General features: G+C 34.2%; 1 protein-coding gene across 3 annotated transcripts in view; it reads right to left on the reverse strand.

Moving 5' to 3' along the window:
• KIF6 (kinesin family member 6) overlaps positions 1 to 21,188 on the reverse strand; it is a 172,224-nt gene that overhangs the window by 111,337 nt on the left and 39,699 nt on the right. The window contains exons 7-10 of one of the 3 annotated variants that reach the window (XM_040552992.1): positions 14,641 to 14,847; positions 9,332 to 9,475; positions 8,385 to 8,471; positions 2,447 to 2,550 (exon numbers count right to left, since the gene is read on the reverse strand). In XM_040552992.1, coding sequence (XP_040408926.1) covers positions 2,447 to 2,550; positions 8,385 to 8,471; positions 9,332 to 9,475; positions 14,641 to 14,847 — 542 coding nt within the window. The remainder of the gene's footprint in view (positions 1 to 2,446; positions 2,551 to 8,384; positions 8,472 to 9,331; positions 9,476 to 14,640; positions 14,848 to 21,188) is intronic. The other 2 variants (XM_040552993.1, XM_040552994.1) reach the window with 2 other exon arrangements.

Genomic DNA, 21,188 nt, shown 5'->3' on the forward strand with positions numbered 1-21,188 from the left:
AAAGATTTAACGCATAACACAGCAAAAGACTCTCATTAGAGACAGAACAGTTAGATGTTATCTGTGGATGTTTGTAAATGTTCTAAAATGATCGTGACAGGATGCTCAGACAGACCTAAGCCAGCATGGTCACAAATATTAACCAAATGAAAGTAAGCTCAAAATATATAAAAATATGGAAAGGTATTTTCAATGAAGATGTACCTTGTCATGCTACTAGTTGATTATACTTTTATCTGGTTGTTAAGTTCACATCAGTTTGTTTACCTGTGAACACTGCATGCAAGAACATGGACAAATGCAAAACTCAGAGCCTGACGTTTACCATTTTCCTGCCATTTGAACTGTCCAAAAAAAAAGATTTTTTTCTTTCAAGGTTCCATTTGGCATCCAGAATCAATAAGGCAGTCCGCCTGGCTCATGTATACGTTAGTAATTCTCTAGCAGTGTCTTCTGCTCGAAACTATGTCACCCATAAAAAATTCTGTACACCCAAGTCTGCTTTCCATTTTAAGTCTATATTAAAAAAAAAAAAAAAAAAAGAGAGATCTTTGAACAAGGGCATTATCTGGAATTTATTACTGACAAGGTTAATCCTTTGTGGTCCTTCTTGCTGATTAGCGATTCTCAGGAAATGTACTGTATCTCAGTCAGCAGTATTTAAATTTGGTTCTGAATTTTAATTGCAAGGGCGTTTGTTCCAAGTGAGAACACATTTTTGAAACACATGTACTACATGAGCCTGAGTAAACATACCTACAAGATAAATTTAAACAACTTAAAGTTTTGTGTTGTCCTAATGTAGCTTAGATCCTTGAAGGCTATTTTCCCTTTCTGTGTCTTATTATAGGTAGAAACTCATTAAAGGCAGAAAGTCTCCTCTGTGCTTCTCTTTGGAGGACTGGGATGCAAAATTCCTTGCTATTATCTCAGGAGCAACCTTTTCTGACAAGGTAACACTCCATATATTGTGCTATAAAGATAGAAAGGAAAAAATATTCAACTGCTATACTTTTTAGTTATGCATTTTTGAAACAAGGCCTCCTGTACATATGCTATAGTGCAATTGTATGCAGACTGTACATTCTTAGTTTTCCTTTGCATACTTATGTTAAAAACTTTCGTCAACTGTGAACCCATTTCCGCCTATGAGACTACTAATTTCATAACAAAAAGTCAGATAGGAAATCTTAGGAAGTGAGGTTCATGGCCTTGGCATAAAAATAAATAAATAAATAAATAAAATCAATGTCCCTACACAAACTAAACAGCAAGAAAGATCACAAAGGAAAATTCACGTGACAGATTTTTACAATAATGTTAGGAAAGTATAACTTTAAATGAATATATAGGTAATTTACGTGTATTGTAATAAAGTCCCCAAGAGTGGCTCATCTTGTGAAAGACTAGTTCTGTCAGGGTAAAGAGAAACTTGCCATTAAGGTCATTTAATTTCTTATGTAAAGAAAAAGAAAGATACTTCTCTGTTTTTATACAAGAAATTTTTATATAATGCTATCTGGCTCCTCATCCTTGATATAGATGTCGTTTAGTTTCTGAATTAAAACAAAACAATCAAAACCAACAATGAAAAATGACAACATTAAAGGTAGCAGCTTGCTACATGTCTCCAGAATCTCCTGGATGGTATGGGAAATTTTTAGCACTGGTAGTTTTCTTCTGGAACACTTCCAAGTTAAATTAAAATCATTGTCAAAATTCTTGCACCTTCATTATCATTAATATACCAAACAGAATCTCAGAACAGTTACTACTACTTTATACAGATGAGGCACAGAGATTAAATAGGTCCATCCCACAAGATCACTTAATTTTTCAAATCTCAAAACTGAATATAGCTATTTTGAAATTTTAGCCCTAAGAAAATATTTTTACATTATACATAGAAAGTTCTTATATTCTGCACTGATCTTTTACTAAAAGCTGTAAGATATTACAACACATAAATGAATAGCATGTTCAGTAAAAAAATTAAATATTTGGCTTTTAAGACATTGATTAATTGTGTATTAGAAATGCAGGCTTTCTCTTGACATATGTCAACACTACAGCATGACCCTTCTCAGTACAAAGAATGTTTCTTGAGTTCTACTTAGATTGTATATCCAGTTTTGAGAAATACCGTTTTTTTTATTCTGCACTATTATACAACACTTCTTTTTGCCTGGCATCTGTCAGGCATTCCCATCCTTTGCATTTACTTTACTTCAGTTCCTCGAAGCTGAGACTGCAGAAGCACAGCCAGCAGCCTCATACAGCTTTTCATGGAAAACTGCCATTCTAACCTGGCACCTAACTTCACTTTATTATTCACTATGAAAACTTTAAAACTCTGAGATGAATTTAAATATTTGTGCCAACAAAGAAACTGATGAAAACTATCACCACAAAAGAAGAAAATGAAAAAAACAATGTAAGCCATTACTGAAGTAGCTCTTCTTGTGAAAGCTCTGATGTTCTATGCTTGCCAGTCACCAGTACCAGCTCATCTTTCAACTCCTGGATCTCCTTTTGCAGTTGGACAACCATCTACAAACAGCAAAGTATAAAGAAAGCATCACCTACAAATTATTAGATAGGTTATGAATTTTGCATTAGAAGGTTAAGTTTAGGGAAATATTTACTTTGCTTTTCTCTATTTGTTTTAAAGAACTTTTTTTTTTCCAGAACAGAAATACACCAAATAAGAAATAAGAACTCAAATACATCAAGCACATTTTTTTTTCATTTTCCATTTATAAAAACAAGAAAAGTCATCCAAACTCTGTAAACTTTATGTGTTAGAAGACATGATTGTACAGAAAGACTTCAAAAGACTACTTGCAAGAGAAAAAAATTCACCATAAGAGGAACAAAAACATTAGTTTTGCTTGCTAGTGATGAAAACACAAAATAGAACTGAACGAGGTCTGTTAGAAAGAGAACCACGTAACAAAAGTGATTTTTCCTTTCCCTTTAGGAACAGAAATTCCAGAACAATATCAGCATTTTAACCTTACATGTAACAATCCACTCTTAATAGAATTATAGCATACAAATTTGCAGGATGTATCAGTTGCCAATACAGCAACTATGTAATTATTAAATTACTGATTTAATTATGAGAATGCAATTGCTTTAATGAACAGTAATGACTAAGAACGTGATCTGCAGAACTGTACTAGATTTTTAAATTTTAATAGCTTATTACTGGAAAATGTATTTTGGGGAAAATATTTGTATAAAAGACATATTTTAGAAATCATTATCTTCCCAAGGTCAAATTCTACAACTCAAAGACAATATGTGAGTTTAAAACATGAATGAATGAGTTCTTGGTTACTTTAAGATGGATCGTTTTAATGATGCATCACCTTATAATGGCTCAAATGTATCAGAAGTCCAATAATATTTATAGACGGATATGAGTGCACTGATATTCAAAACCTTTCTGGACGTGGTCCAGGGCAACCAACTCTGCATGTTCTGCTTGAGCAGGGGTTTGGACAATGACCTCCAGAGGTCCCTTCAACCTCAACCATTCAGCAGTTCCATGTGCAAAATGTTTCCAAGAAAATAACATTTTCATGAAAAAATGAATTATTCCTGATTGCATACACTTTATAGAAAAAAAGATTGTTGAGACTCTAGACATATCTTCAGTGGATATTAAAATTCCTTCAAATATTTGTATTTCTTTTAATGTTTAACTATAATTTCCTCAACTTTGAATGATTTTACTTAATATACATATATATTTTAAACATACATATTTTTTTTAACTCTAAAAATACTGGTAACATATTTGTTACCACAAATTATGAAAGGTTAACTTAGTCAAAAACACTTCATCTAAGAATCTATTAAGATGGTGAACTGCTAGTTACAGATATTGCAAGAATACTTCAAGAATATTGCAGGCCAAGCATTTTCACCTGATTTTAGATTGCCTTACTCTGGTGCTACATTTTGACACAGTCTATGCCAAGAGTAAATAAAATAAAACAAATTTGTGGATTCAGTACAAAAAAGTAGAAAGTGTGAGTGATAGCACCCTCTCTAAAGTACAAATTTATTAGCATGATTAACCTCTATCTGACAACAACATAAACATTATTTTCAGGGTGTGGATAAAATATTGATTTTCAAGTAGTATTAAAGGAAACAAAATTCTACAGTAGGATAATATTTTAACTTATATTTTTTAAATGAATGCCAGAGGAGATTAGATTAGACTTAGTTCAGACTCAACAGTTTGGTTTTCAGTTTAAATTAAATCCTTTGGTCATGAGTGAGAGAAATACAAAGGTAAGTTGCTTAAGAAGGAAAATGGGTACATATGCAACTTTTAGTAAGATACAGTGAGGAAGTTTCCATTATGAAGAACAGAGTTTACACAGCAGTCAGACTTACGTTAGATCTACCAAGAGGTATTCTGCACTCTATTTATAAAACATGCATTCAAATTACAGATGATAAATAATGCAAATAAATGACGTAAAATCATAAATTCAGCACTTTACTGAATAATCAGGTTGCACACTGGGAATATACTTTTGGTAGTTAAGATGGGCAACAAATTCCACAGCGAGCGCAGAGCCATATAAAGTCTAGGTACCTGTGTTCCCCTGCCTTTTCCACAAGAGGGGATGGATTTCTAACTCTTCCGAGGCCACTTTTGCTTTACTTGCTAAATGATCCTGCAGAGCGAGACATACCAAACTTGTGGAGTATAGCTCCACAGGATGTAGTAAATGTTCAGGAGCCTGCATGTGTTCCACCTCAATCAGAGGCTTCTGTGGCCATGGAAGGAATGTTTTACATGATTTGCTACTACAAAGCCTACATGAGAAAGACAAAAAGGACAGGCAATCAGAAAGTAAGAATTGTTCAGTGCCTGCTGTATTTTTTTTGTGTGTGTGTGTTTTGTTTTTGTCATGTTGTTACAGTTAGAAATTGTTTGGAAAGCAAAATTAAACAAATAAGCCCTGAACTTATTATTATTATTTTTTTTTTATCTGACAGCTCTTTCACAGAGACAGAAGGTATGCTGAAATGCATCTATAGTTCTTCCTCTGTATCCATATAAGCAGCTCTGGCACAACAAGTGTAACCTCATTGAAATATTTCCCATGTCAGAAAACATCATTGATACACAGCATGCTGACCCAGTAGCTATCATCATCTGCTATAGTTTGCTGAATTGACCAATCTTTAATAGGTGTATTTTATATTTAGAAAAATATTGTTTCTAGGTAACGCAAAAAAATACATTAAATAAACTAACTAAGGTTTATTAATGTAGTAAAACTTATTATTAAAGAGCACATCTTCAAACAAATATGGTATGCAAAGCTAGAGGTATATAAAATATTTCAAAAGAAAGACTAACCAAATGTTAAAAACAAAAACCTAAGGTACATTTTTGTTATACAAACCAAAAGAAGAAACATGCTTTCTTTACGTTGCAATGCTTCATGCTTTACCAACATGGATTACTACTTTTATCCTTCCCTGCCTAAATCCTTGATTCATTCCACAGAGTTCCTCTGCTGCTCTTTGGGATATGAACATCAGCCTATAGGTTTAATGTGGAAATTCTATTTCTACATCTCATTTACTTGTCTTCCTTTTTTTCTTAATCGTAACTTTACAGACTTCGTTCTTCCTAACTAATAAAATGTTCCTTGGACCAATCTCAAGGAAGGTCTGTACCTGTAGGTTTCTTAGCTTTTTAATATTCAAAGTGTTCCAGTGCAGTAGTATGCCTTATTTCTATAGAACTTGACAATAGAAGGATTCTATGAACGACATCACTACAGCCTTTCTGCTTTACATTTCCCTCCTGTTCTCAGATTTGAAAAAATGAAAGCGTATTCTGAAAGAATACATTGAAAGTCTTAAATAAGCAATTACTATAGACCTTTGAAAAAAAAATGAGATGACACCATATCTAAACTTTCATAGAATACTCTTGTTGCAAACATTTTTGTGTAGAACTCTTATTTCTGTTAGCAAAGAAGCAAGATAAAAGAGTTGGTGTGGAGTTAGACCATAGTGTGCAAGGTCATCTAGTCTAACTGCATCTCAAGGCAGGGCTAAATAGGTAACATTGCTTGGGGCTTCTCCAGCTGCATTTTGATTATCTCCAAGGACAGAAGATCCACATTCTGCCTGGGGAGCCTATGTCAATATATAACCACCCTTATGGTGAACATGTTTCCTAATCTTTAACTTTTTCCAAATATATAATTAAAATTTCATGTGGTGCAACGTGTCAATTGCCTGTTGTCCCATCACGGTCTATCATTCAGAAGACTCTTGCTTTGCCTTCTCTGTACCTATTAGGCAGATATAAAGTAACAAGATTCCTTTATTCTTCTCTACTTAAGGGTGAATAAATCCAACTCTGAGCCTTTACTTATTATATAAGTTGCTCCAGTCCCCTGACCATCTTGATGTCACTCTGCTGGGCCTTGCTTCAGTAAATCAAGGTCTGGACACAACAGTAGGCCCGCTGCTCTCAATGCAGTCTCTCAAGTCCTGTATAGAGGGGAATAACAACTTCCCTTGACCTACAGTCTCGCTAATACAGCAGAGCATTTGGTTGGTCTTCATCACCACATCACACTATTGACTTAAGTTCAATTAAGTCCAGCTGGATCACCAGGACTTTTTCTACAAAGCTGTTTTCTATCTTATTGGTGTCCAGCTGTATTGCTGTATGGGGTTATTCCACCCCGCTTAGCCTTTACCTTAGTTTAACTTCATTAGATTCTTCTCAGTTGCTCATTTCTTCAGCCTATCAAGCTCTCTAAATAGCAGCCTTATCACCCAAATTACTGAGCACTACTCCCAATTTGCTATCATCTGTGAACTTTTTGAGAGTGCACTCTGTCAAATCATTGAGGTTGCTAATGAAGACACTGAACACTATTGACCCAGCTACACAAGGGATCATTGCATCACTGATCACACTCATTTAAGCCTAGCAGTTCGGCCGGTTTTCCACCAACCTTACACAATCCATATCTCATCTCTTTCACTACAGGAATGCAATGGAAGAAAGTGTCAAAAACCTTACTAAAACACAGATAAACAACATCCACCACTCTCCTTGTACACATAACCAGTCATTTAATTGTAGAAGGCAATCAGGTTGGTCATGGATATTTTACTCTTCATAAATCCATACTGGCTTCTTTTAGTCACCTTCTTGTTCTTCGAGTGTTTGGAAATGGCTTCTAGAAGGATTTGTTCCATAATATTCCTAAGGACTGAGATTAGGCTAACTGATGTACAGTTCCCCAAATCCTCCTTCTCACCTTTCTTGAAGATAGGCATGATATTTGCCTTTTTCCCATCATCAGTAACCTCCCTGATTGCCATGACCTTTTAAAGATACCAAGTAGCCTCACAGTGACCTCAGCCATGTCTGTCGGCACCCTCACATGCATCCTATCTGATCCTTTGGACTTATCCATGTCTAAGTGGCCTAAGTGTTCCTAATGTTCTTTCCCCACTGCAGATAATGCAGAGAACACACTGCTAGTAGGACCTGGGGGCCTGAGGTCAAACCTTTACAAGTAACAGCTGAGGCGAAACAGCCTTTTCAGTGCCCTTTGTCAGCAGGTCTACTGCTCCACACTGAGCTGCAGGCCTACATTCTCCTTAGACTTTATGTTGATGTCAATTTACTTATGAAAGACCTTCTTCTGACCCTTTGCATTCCTTGGTGGTTTTACCTGCAGCTGAGATTTGGTTTTTCTCAATTCTATACCTGTCAAAAAGATCATGAAATTTGGATTGCTTTCACCCAGGTGTATTGCCCTTCCAGTGCATTTTGAGATGGTTAAAATCCACCATGCCAGATCACTCACTGCACTGCTTGCTGTACCAGAGAAGCCTCATTGACCTCAACATAACAACATGCTCAATGTATTCTGCAGGACACATTAAGTATTCTAATTTCAAAAGTGCTTAACTTACAGCAGCTACAAGTAACCCACAGTATTGGAGGAAAATCTAATTATAAAAAGAGCTACAAGAACCATCATTCACCTATATGGTAAGTTTTATACAGCATGTGCTATGTATCTAAGCCATGCCAAATCTATGCTAATTGATGTGACTCAACTACACAAGGGACGGACACTGCAAGTGTTAGGGGTTTTATAAAGGTTCATTTGATCATTTAGTTATAATTACCTCCAAAAGAAACACTAAGAAGAGTAGCTATTTTATAGAAAAGACTGGAACTTGCATCTAAAAAAGCATTTAAATTAATTAGTTAGCATAAAATTATCAACATCCATATGATTGCAATTGTTTATTGAAACTAAAACCAAGCAATTTCCTTCCCTTTATCCCCAAATAACTCTCACCAATCTAGGGTCAATTTCTTCATTAAGAACTGCCTCATTCTTAATAAGAGCAACTCGCTGTGCAAATCTACAGGTTGATATAGACTCCTGGAAGAAAAAAAAAAAAAAAAGAAGAATACTTGCACAATTACATGTTCACAAGTCTAAACATTCTGTTTTAATTTAAAAGCAAAGGCCATATTCTAAAGAAAAAATATCTTCAACTAGATGAATTACAGTTTTGTAAAATGCTTTCAACTGTATTTCAGAAAACAGCCCTAGTTATTTTTCTTGTTTATTCACATTAAGAAATCTTTCTTGTTATGGAAAATCAGGAAATAACTATATTAGAAATGGATTTGAGCAGTCTTTAGGTATGCGCATCACAACATATTTTGGTAAATAAAGATAAGAAAACATAACTATTTAGAATTCATGAAGGAAAACAGGAGTATTTGAAAACAATACAAAAATCCTAAATCATTCCACCTAATTCCTTCTGTCCTTCATGACTTCTTGAATTGTCTACCATACGTCATAAAAACTTGACTCCACAAAATATAAAGGAGTTCTGCCAAGACTTTTTCAGTCTGATCGATATTCCGCTTAGAGATCTTACCAATACTTATTTCCTTTGGAAAATCCCTTGGAGGTATCTTTTCATAACTCAAAGATTTATACATCAGAAGAAAAAAAATAAAAAATATGATTCATTACTACATGCAAGTCCTTTCTCAATTGCTCCTTGACTTGAGATTACTTAGAGAATATCACATCCTAAAGGATTTATCTATATGTTATTGAAATTTCTACTGACAGAATTATCTCCTGGAAACAACAGTAAAATGTTTTTTTGTAAGGATGAGAATGAAAGCATACACACTTGAATTGCAAACTGTAATAAAAGTCAAAAGGGCAGGATCTTTTAACAACTGAAAACATTTTCTTTGAAAATAGAAATAACATACATCTATGTTTCTTTTGTCTAAAGAAAGCGTTGCTATCATGGTAGTCATGCAGTTTCCTCCCAGGCTGTCTCTTAGCACTGAGGTCATCATAGAGTTGCGATAGGGAATGTGGGACCGATTTTTCTCTGCAAGGGCAATTATTACCTGAAACAACAGTAAAAATGGAAAAGGCTTTTAAACTCACCTGACACAGAAAGAGAAAAAGAAACCTGCTCAGCAACCTAAACTTCTAATACAAAACTACACCTCTGAACCCACTTAGCTGCAAAGCCTCTGGTTTTATTGCTACAATTTTCACTTCAATGTCAGTGTGTTTGTATGTCTTTGTAGACATTGGACCTAAAATACCAAATACATTTAATTTTATCAGACCTTAGCTTTATACTTTATAGCCTCTCAGAAACATGGAAACAGAACACGATAAACTAAAAACCACTCTCCTAAGACACGGTAACTTATTGAAAATCTTCCTCATATTTTTTCCAGCATAATAATAGACTAAAACATGGAGAGCATTCAAGAAGAAACTTCCTCAACATTTGCTAAAGCATGCTTTTAAAATGACACATTCCTAAAGCACATGGTTCTTGGAGGGGTCAATTCATTTATTTCCGAGAAAATGTCTTGAAAAGTACATACACAAATAAAAGTGTGCACTATTACAATGTACTACTGGAAAGAAATAATTTAGTTTAGAATGTATGTCTTGGCCAAAAAGGAAATGGTACACCTAATATTCTCAGTTTCTCTTCTCAGCTGTTTACATTATGATTCTAATTATTATTAAATGAAAAGCTAGATTACCCCATGATCTATTCAGATACCAAAGATTTCAGCTGATATCTGGCCAAGAACTGTACTGAAAACCTGTAGCTATATGAATTGTCCAAGCTATCCTAAACAGTTAGGAGTTGTTTTTCCATCAATAAATGTTACATACCAGCATATATTTTGTTCATACTGCACCAAAGAAAATTGTTACTTTACAAAATTTAGCAGTAACATTTTTGTTGCCACTAGTTTCTGTTAATAGTCTTCAGAAAGTTAAAAGTTCTTATTATTATAAATCTTATATTGCCAGCCCTCAGAGGAACCAATACATAATATGAAAATTACTATATTGTAAAGGAAACTGAAAACACATTCCTGGAGAAAGGTTTTAAAATTTTGTGTATTACTACTCATTAGATGAAAATATGTCATATCTTATAAAACACAGTATCTATGTTAGTTTCTAATATTGCACAGAAACCTCATACTAATGTGTAGTATACATTAATAAGTATGCTCTCAGATTCTGCCACACAGAGACTACAATCTGAATTGGCAAGATAGGAAAAGAACCAGAGGGAAGATATGTTATTTCTGTTAAAAATGGCAACCGTGTTACAGGGAAATTCAGATTTTGCTGAGGTTCATGCAAGAAGTCTGTAGCCCAGGAAAAATTCGAACCCTCCACCACTGGCACTGAAAACCTACGTGACCAGCTCGCATGCCACTGTAGTGTCACGTGCAAGATTCATATAACACAGGAGACGATGACTTTAAGTTCCTTTAGTAAAACCTCACCTAAAGCACTAAATCAATTTTACAAGCCAATCAAAGAATCTGTAATAGAATGAAGACACATCTGAAAGTCAAGGAAATTATATTCTTTCACAAAGCAACAGAGACCACTGTACAATAGGCAGGATCTGAACAAGAATCTTCTAACAGCCAAATAAATGGGATAACCTGAAAATTGCTTTATTTTAATGTGGTCAAAAAGAGTGTGTTATTATTCTTCTGATATCAAAAGAGGCTTTCTTTTCTTTCTTTTTTTTTTTTTTTTTTTAGTATTGGTAGGTCTAATCTTAACAAACCTTAACAATATTACCGAACCAGGACTGCAATACGCTGATTTAAATCACCATAACTTAAGGCAGAAAGTTATATGGATATGTTAATTAGGAAGCAACAAAACCAGAAAATCATCTTCTCTATGGAATGTGGATAAATAGCTGACAGTGATCTCAAATTTTATGGGCAAAAACTTCAGTAAGTACAAGTAGCAGTAATTCATTAACAAATTAAATTTTTCAGTATTCTGTAAATGGAGCACATTTTAAATGCCAATTAATAGGCATAAATGCTGTTGTGATTGTCAAACATGCTACTATGGCTTATGGACAACAAAAGCTACCCGGATGTGGTAGTAGGGACTTTTAAAAGTATCCATGTACCAAATTGCTGTGGACAATAAAACTGAATTGTCTCTACTGCTACCGTAGATCACGTGCATGAGACTATCAGGGCTTCATTTTGCTCCAGACATACAGGCCACCTAGATAAAAAATGTGATTGATTTATTTGAAAATATTTTAACACCTTAAGATAAGACTGTGATAATACAGGACTGTGTTCCCATTCTCTTCTTCACTCAAAACATTTTCATATGACCATTATGCAAAGTGTTTAGAAATGGGATAACTCAACACTAAAACACCGGTAGATCATAACTAAACAGCTGATCATGTAAATAAGCTTATTTTGACTTGTTTAGTATTAGTCACTGCAAGATCAGGATTGAATAGCCTGATTCCTACTGAACAAAAAGATTGTTTTTACTGTCTTCAGTAGTCTTTTAGTCAGGATTAGTAAACGTTTTTTATTAATGATATGCAATTCCAAACAGAACCCAACTTGCTTATCTCCAATTGTATTTATTCTACAAGAGGAGTTAAAAGTTGCATGACAAAATGTTAATATATTTCTCTTCTACAGTACTTCAGACCTGAGTATCTCAAAATGCACTATGAAGGTTATTGAACTCAACCTCACAGAAGCTCACTGCAATGCTGCATTTTAAATACATAAAAATCATACAGTAAATAAAAAAGATCCTAAGCACAATTTGTACAATTTCAAAGAGGCCCATTTTTGAATCATTTACTCTCATCACTTATGATCACTGTAACTGACATACAGCCATTTTACTTCAACGTGAAATTTAAACAAATGGGAGATATGAAAATAAATCCAGTGTAATAGTAAATGACTGACTGCCACCTGATGTGCCTTAAACTTTCTCTTTTGGCAGGTGAAAAACCTCTGATTGTAGAGTAGATTAAATTGAATAAATTTCTTCTTGTTAACTGAAAAACACAACACATGCAAAAAAATTCTTCCCAGGAAGTGGAACGGTTGATTATATTTTCTAACTATAATTTTGAAGAAATTTTCACACATAGACACACACAAATTTTCCTTTTTTAAAGTATTACCTCAACTGTAAATTTTACTAAATAACACGTGTACTGGAGTATAAATTCAAAGGAACAGCTCTGAACTTCAGTTAAGCAATTTTCTTCTCCTTTTATTATTATTATTTTTTTATCCCACTAAGTGACAGCCTCACAGATCAGCATGTACCTTCCTATTGTGGTATATGAAAGAATTTAAAGAAATGTTTCAAAAATGTACAATATTCTCTAGCTGAACTCTAAAAATAACAAATGTCTGTCAACAGGAATAGTGTTTGCTAGACTATGAAAACAATACTACCTATTCAAATTTAGAAAGAATTTCATTCATCTAACAGGTGGGAGGTCTGAAATCCACACTTAAATCCACACTTAAAAAAACTCAGTGATTCTATCTTAATAGCAGAGTACACACAAAATATATTTCATTGATTACTATATGTTTCTTACCCTTGCTTGGAGTTTTATAGCATTAGAATGCTAAAGGTTACAGAAAACCAGGCAGAACTAAATATAATGGGCAGTAAGTTTTTATAGACAAACATAAATGCTATAAATACTACATAAATGCTAACAATGCTACAAATGCTAAGCCAAAAAAGAAACACCTGAAAGGAAGGAATGCTATGGAATATAGACAACGTCTATAAACCTGGTGGAATAAAAAAGAGATACTAGAAGGAAAGAAAGTAATGAGTGTAAACAGCTTTCACCATCATGCTTATCACAATTCACTGAAATTACTAGGCTTCTAAGATGTAACATTGTATTTTTCTAGTTCTAAAGGGATAATGATTATATCAGATCAGTGGAGGGAAAAATAATAATAATAAAATAATATTAAAAAAACACACACCATCCAAACTGTTAGCTAAAGCTTTCTACTGGAATTCTACTTCTTCAAAGTTTGCATTCATCACCTACATCCCAACACACTCTTAATTCTTTCTTTGTTTCTATTTAACAAAAATTGAGTGACATTACTCAGGACGAGCCTGCTTTTTCAATATTTGCCTTTGCCAAAGAGGAAACATAAAAAGCAAAGTTGAAAAACCTGGCAAAAAGTTCAGAGGAGTTCATTTTCTAATTGTGTGACTAGTAGACACACAAAGATGGCACCTTCTCACTTCCTTAGTTCTGTTAGCTTTACTATTTTTTTTTTTTTACTTCCCTCTAAGTCCAAACAAAAAGAATATACTGAAATTTGTCTGTAAATAAATATAACACACAAATGAGACTTTTCAGCTTTCCCAATATATATATATATATTTTATAATAGAATATAAGAAAATACCAGGTAGTAGATTTTCCCTCTTAGAAGCTCCAAATGGCCGTAAAAAAAGGAACTCTTAGAACCTTTCTGCATATGTACATTTAACAAATGGTAATCATCATATACACTGAAAGGAGGATAGGGATTTCAGAGTACCTTAAATCAAAAAGCTAAATCATTTCAGTATCAACAGCTGAATGACAAAGATTTGTGGAGACTTATTATTATTGCAGTTGCACCTGTGAATCTTATCGGTATAAAAACAATCACAACAGTTACCCCATCAATATATTAACAAAGGTAACTCCTGTCTCAAAGAGATCAAAGATTCTTGTTGGCTGTGGAATAAAACAACAGATGAGAGAAGAGCCTAAAACTTTATGATATTACAGTGCTCACTTGAACCAAATAAAAAACAGTCACTTCAGTTCAATGGTTCTTGATACATTCTTATTCTCACTGAGGAGAGCAGGTGAAGATCACAAAATTTTTAGCAGAAATACAGTTGCAATCTTGTTAATATCTTTAGTATTCCAAATCAAACAAGAAACCTATTTTTGAAACAGTACCCTGTATTTCTAATGTAACGTTAGTGTTTTAACTGTTAAGATTTATCTAAATTAATATTATTTTATTTCAGATGAGGAGGTATCAACTCATACATATTTTAAAAACTGCACTAAACACAGAGTATTAAGATTAACTGAACATGAGAATCAAGATTACAAAAACATTGTACATTGCTAACAAGGAATGGAGTAAAGGGGAAATTTTTCATACTATTTGAATTTTACCTGTTCCAAATAATGTAGCGACAAGTTGATATATTTGGCTTCTGTCAATAAACGACCTCCAACTCCAGTCTTTGCAACACGCTCTGATCCAGCAAGGTCTACTAAGTGTAACTTGGAATGTCGGATGGTTGCAGACCCAGGTTCCTTGCTGGAGATGTGAATAGTGAAAATGCAGTGAGATCGAGTTGAGGTTTGATTCATTGGTGTCTACAATGAAAAGAAATTAAGAGTACTTAATGTTCATTTAATATATAAATTTAGATTTTTATAGCTTGAAAATCAGGAAATTGAAATCACCATTTCACCTGTAATAAATATGAAAGAAGAACACAGAAAAATGTTTTCTGGCCAAATGCTTGGATAATATTAGTCCAGACTAATTGTACTGCAAGCAAGCAACCCATCATGTTTCTTCCAAGATATTCTAACAGTGAGGACATCAGCAAAGCAGCTGGCCTCACCATACTGATGAATACTCCTAGAAAAGAGCGCATAGATCAGAGGGGATAATTCCTGATCTCCAAAAGATCACTAATCGTCCTGATTTCATTATGCATCTCTCTTCCCCCCACCTTTCCTTCCTTCCCTTTTATTTTTTAATTTTTTTTTTTACAGTCAAACCAGCTTGTAAGTTAAAATTGCTTTGAAATTTAAAAGGTATAATGAACACATCTTGAGGGAACACAGAAAACAGTTGCAGTTGAGCTTGTTTAAGTCTTTTTTATAAAACTTTCAAGACTGTAAAACTTCCCTAAGCCTTCATAAATCAACCTTTTTTTGATTTGTTCTCATCACTGTTTTCCCCCCACTATCCTCTCCATAAGAGCATAAGAGTAAGACACCAATTAAAAAAAAAAAAAAAAAAAGACTATGAATCTGCTAGTATAAGAAAGTACTATAGTACTAAGTACAGTATTATTTCTCACCAGGATTTGGAGCAGGTATATGAGTTTCATTAACAACAGAAGACCTACAAGTGATTCTGGCAAATTACATGACCAGTTCTTTGTCTAGTTTGCATATTTCTAGCTCATCCAAAATTCATGGAAATGAACAACACAGATTTCAAAGAACAACACTTTCATAGATAGTACTACTGGAAAGAACATTAATAAATATGAGGTACTATGGTCAATCTGACTAGAAACATGGAGTACACTGTCTTTGGTGTATATTGGCATTTTATTCTTTACAGCTTAGCTTGACACCTATTTCTTCATATGCTTGTTTGTGGAGTCCATTGTATTATGTACTGTATCTTAACACTAATTATAAATGTATGTTGTGAATAGGTCGATCAAGACATATATACTTTTAAAGTGAAGTGTAACAACGAAAGGATAATGACGCTTTATTTTAACTACCTGATTTGATGGCTTATTAAATCCTATTGGCAAAATATAAAGTTAGTATTTGCAGAAAATTACAAAAGCACTGGGGAATAACTTATTTAATATACAGATACATACTTTTAGTGCTTCAGTTTCTTGACATGATGATCTCTTAAAAAAAACTGCACAGAATCTAGTTTCTGGTTTTCATTCTGATCATCACTTCTTGCTCATCTATTTTTTTTTTTTGGTAGCTATCTACTGGAATAGCTAAGAATAGAATTTTCTGTAAGGCTTTAGATTCACATTTTTATTACATTTGTAAAAAAAATGAACTTGGCAAACTTAGAATTTTATGTGTCACGACAGATTTTTCACCAAAGGTTTGGCTTTTATATATACATATATTTGGAATAGCTACTGCCATACTTATTTAACTACACACGTGGAAACTATTGGTCAATTTTTAGACACTTACTACTTCCTTTTGTATGTCTTTAGTGGATTTCTCAATATGTTTGAAATTGTAAACAAAAAATTTAAGCAACGCTAAGATATTTAGTTTTAGACTTCAAATGATCAGACAGCATTACACGTGCACCTTTCTTTTTTGAAAATAACATATAAAGAAATTTTAAACATCTAAAAACTCTTTCCTTTAGTTGTAAAACAAAATGAATTCCTTATTACCCTTATAAATGGCTAAAGCTTTAGAATATGCATTGAGATTAAAGGTTTGCCATACAAATAGTATTTTTATTTATAAACTATTACAAGTATGACAACTTTGTTATCTGAGTATAAATACTTGACTTGCGGAAAAATAAAATAGGGAAATAAATTAACAAATAATTGTTGAGTTAATAACTAAATCTATACTTATTATAGCTGTTGAGAAAGAAGGTCTAAAAAGTCCTGGTTAAATTGCACAGTTCAATCTCTTGTCTGTATGTTATTCCTCTAGTATTCTGGAGTAATTGTTTATCTTGGTATCCCTTGGGATTCTAAATAGATGCACCAACATCTTTTTTCCCCCATAGTCTGGTTTGGTATGAAACATTCTAGATGTTAAAATACCCTGCAGGTGTTGAAGGTGTTTTGTTAATCCAATAAGTATGGTTCTCAACAGAAAGACTGCAAGTTAACAGGAATAATAACTGCTATATCTCTTTATTGAATTGTCTCCTGTTCAATTTCCCAGCACTTGTCTCCACCCTTGGTGCAGCTTGCTGCTCCCTCAAGGGTGCCAGCACAACTGCACTGTTTTTGGGAACTGATCCAGCTTGAAAAAAAAAAACAGACCGCAAACCATAGATATTTAACCTGGATCAGTTTCCTGATGCAATCACAGTACAGCTGTGTGAAGCAGTTCTGTTAGAGTAATTGAAAATGGCAGCACAGAGTGTGTGAACAAGTAGGTGGTGCACAGGAATACCTTAAGCTTGCAGTGCTGGTGAAAAATCTGCAATAAAATTACAGCCTTAGCACTATTTTATTTTGGGCTGCTTTTCCTAGCAAGGCCAAACTCAGAGGGAGAAGGAGAAGAGTTTGGGTCATTTAGTTTATACAGATGAGGAATTTTGGAATAATATAGGCAAACCACTGGCTCTGCTTAACTTCCAGGTTTCTAAGGATCATTTCACAATCCTGTACAGAGCATCAGAGTGCTGTTATGTGATATGCTGCCTTCGGGGGCAAAGCTGAACAAACTAAGTGGCAGTGGCGGCAGTGGCATGGGAACAAAAACAAACAGGTTCAGGAAAAGGTACAGGCCCTTCAAGCTTTGAAGGGCAATAAAATTCTCCCAAACATAGCTAAATGCAATTATATTAAGAAAAGGTTATAAGCTCTTTCAATGTACTTTATTCAGCATTTCTGATGCCATGAATAATCTGAGCCAGTTTTACTTATTTTACTAGGAGAGCTATGATTGTACTACTTGCAGCTCTGCAAAGCAGGATTGGATGCTTAATTTTTCCAGCTCAGAATCCACATCAGAATTAATATTTAAGAACGTTCTTTGCCAAAGTCATGGCAGTGGTCACGCTGTAGTGCAGACAAGTCTATGCCTGACCAAATATCAATACAAGTCTGGCTACGGAAGCACAAGAGTTAAGTAAAAGCTGCTAAATCTATGCAAGAAGCAGGAGAAATTAGCATACTTCAGAATAAGCACTCTTTTAAGTTTTGTTATGCAGTAAAACCTCATGTATTTCAAATTGTGCTTTTAGTAATACCTGATTAAACTGGGCAGAGGCAAATAAAGTTAAAAACATATTAAAATAATTTCAGGACACCAAAGGTTTCAGAGTACCAAGAGTTAGCTCAGAGCAATATTTGTCCTATTAGTAATTTATTGTCTATGGAAAAACACAACTTGATTTTTCATGTTCTACTGGTCATTGGAAATTCCATTGCTTTTCTCTCTACTACTTCTTTTGTCATGTAAAATGAATGGAGTTGATTTGGAAGTCATTGGCTAGAATCCTAAAATACCATTTTAATAAAATCCTTCTACAGAGTGGAAACATGTTTTAATCAATACACCTTTCTACAATATGATTTTATCTCCACTTTGCAGTTTTCATATATAGGAAGCTCTATAAGAACTCTTGAAGGAAGCATACAGCAATTCAAATGTAAACTGTTAAACGGGATGTGATTATGAAATGATAATTGCAGTCATAATCCCCCACACTTTGCTGCTTTCATCATACAAGTAGACATAAAGCACAAAGCAACAAACTGCAACTTGTCAGCATCTTCAGTCCAAAAAAAGCCAATTTTTTTTGCAGTCATATATGCAACTTCTATCACCATTCAGCTGTTCAGAAAGTTTGAAAACTGAAAACAAGAGAATAAATAAATACGTCTTCTGGACAGTGTCTCATAGTCTAGTAAAAGGTTCCCTTGGTGGCTTTGGAGTTCATTTTGGCTTTGTTAGAAGTATTCTAAACATATGTATATGAAATCATCTTCAAGCTAATTTGATGTGATGAAGGAAAAAAAAGAAGGGAGCGGTCTGGCTTTTAGCAGATGGTTGCTATTGTGAAAGTTATATATAGAATAACAGATGAGCTGCAGTTACTTACAAAGAAATAATTTTTTCCAGGAATTCTGTGACATCATAAGCCACATAAGCAGACTTCAGATTCTTTGTGATATCACGTGAAAAATACAAAGGAATTAATGCCAGGTCATCTGTTGCTGCCCATTTCTGGCACAGTGAAAGAGGAATCCAATAACATATCTTTCAAGATCACATTGTGGTAAAGCAACAGTGTTTGGTCTGATGTTTGAAAATACTTACAAGAGAAATTTCAAGGACATGCAGCCTACTCTCCTTTTTTGACAAGGGCATACCTGTGTCTGCTGAGATTAAATATGTGTATAGAAACTTTGTGACTAAAACCATTACATCTATTCATACAGCAATTGCAGGAAGGTGGTGTCTAATTAAATGAAAACCTGCTGCACAGTCATATTACAAGAAGCATCTGATTTGGATGTTTCTGTCGAGGAATAAGACCTCATGAAATGTCCAGAAATTGCTGAAACACAAGTAATCCATCTTAATCCAATTGTTATCTACCTTAAATCCAACTAAACACGGCAGGAGTTCCTCCTAATACTAGGAATTTATGCACTTCCCAAATCTGTTGTTTGTTGCAGCTGGTATTGCAAATGTTGTTATCACTAAGAAGAAAAGAAAGAAACAGGAGGCTACTGGCCTAAATAAAGTTCTTAATAACCGAATCCCTAAGGAGTAGGGAATTTCTTAAATAGAATGAAATGTATGAAAGGGTGTTTGAAAACAACCACTGAAAACAACAGAAGCTGCTACTATCTGGAAGAAAAATGTGTTGATTATGACTGCCAAATTCACTCAGAGAAAACACAGAAAAGACTGCAGGACAGCTGGGACAACAAGATTTCACAGGTGATAAATGCAGTCATTCAGTCGCTATTGCAAACCATCTCAACTTGGCTGTTTATACCGTTTCAGTGAAACCTTTTCTTCCTTGAACCAAAATATTTAGACATCAGAAGAACATGATTTCCCTGTATGAGTGATTTAGTGACTAGCCAAGGAATAAATGAAGGAATGCTGATCCAGAATACTCCCATTTTCTTGACAGAATGTCTCAGTGAGAAGGTACAAGATTTTGTTTTGAGGAAAGTTTCTCCTTCCTCTTTCTTTCGAGGTTTTTGAATAAGGGCAAGTGAAAAGAGAAAACACTGATAGCATCCAAGGCAGATATCAAACTGACTTTCTCCAGTCTCAAGCTACTATCAGATGGACAGCTGCATAAAGGAGTTCTGGTATCTTTAGTCATTTTATAGGTCAGATGGTAAGAAAAGAGCTGCTGTGTACTACAAAAATGATAATTAAGCAATTTAACACAGTCTCTCTTTCTCTTTAAAATTCATTTTTATAATATTTTGATGTTTACACATTATTGGTGTATAGTACAGGACATCACAAGTCTCTACCAAGGCTGATGGAGCAGAGATTCTTGTGTTGAAAGGCAGTGGGTACATGTGTCTAGTTAATATAAACTCTTCAAGTTCCAACAGAACCACACTATGTCAAAGGGTTTGTAAATTCAAGAATAGGAGGTTCCTGCCTCTGTATCTGGTAGATGATTGAGACTTTAGTATTTCTTTAGTTCCCTTTGTGATTGGTACAGTTCAAGTGCAGTGGCTCTTCAGGAGTATCTGGGAACACTTATCACAGTTGTAATTGCAAATTTGTTGCTACAAAAATCAGGCTGGAAATAATTGTAATCTGACACTTCCCTGATTTCAAAACCAATACTTCATCTCTTACCTTTGCATATTTACAACAAGTAGAGTTTCCCAGTTAGGCCACGGTGACTGAGGTAGCTTTTAAAGTAATTATTATTCCCTAGTGAGAATATTATTAAACTTTACATTACAGTGCCTTTTATCCATATAAATCCCAAAGCATTTTAATGGCTATTCAAAGCAGTATGTATGACACACTGATTGTTTTACCACACACTGAAATTAAAACACCTGTGTTGAAACGGTGATGCCATTTGCTGCTGATGATACTATAGAGCAGGTTTGCAAGGGTGGAAACGACTTGACAACTCATACCAATGAGCAATCTCGGAAAGCAGAAAGTTGTAATTCATCTTAGAATATACCTCTAATATGGATAGCATACTTTCTTGGCAAAAGTGTCATTTA

Source organism: Cygnus olor, chromosome 3 (assembly GCF_009769625.2).
Source record: "Cygnus olor isolate bCygOlo1 chromosome 3, bCygOlo1.pri.v2, whole genome shotgun sequence".
Taxonomy (NCBI): domain Eukaryota; kingdom Metazoa; phylum Chordata; class Aves; order Anseriformes; family Anatidae; genus Cygnus; species Cygnus olor.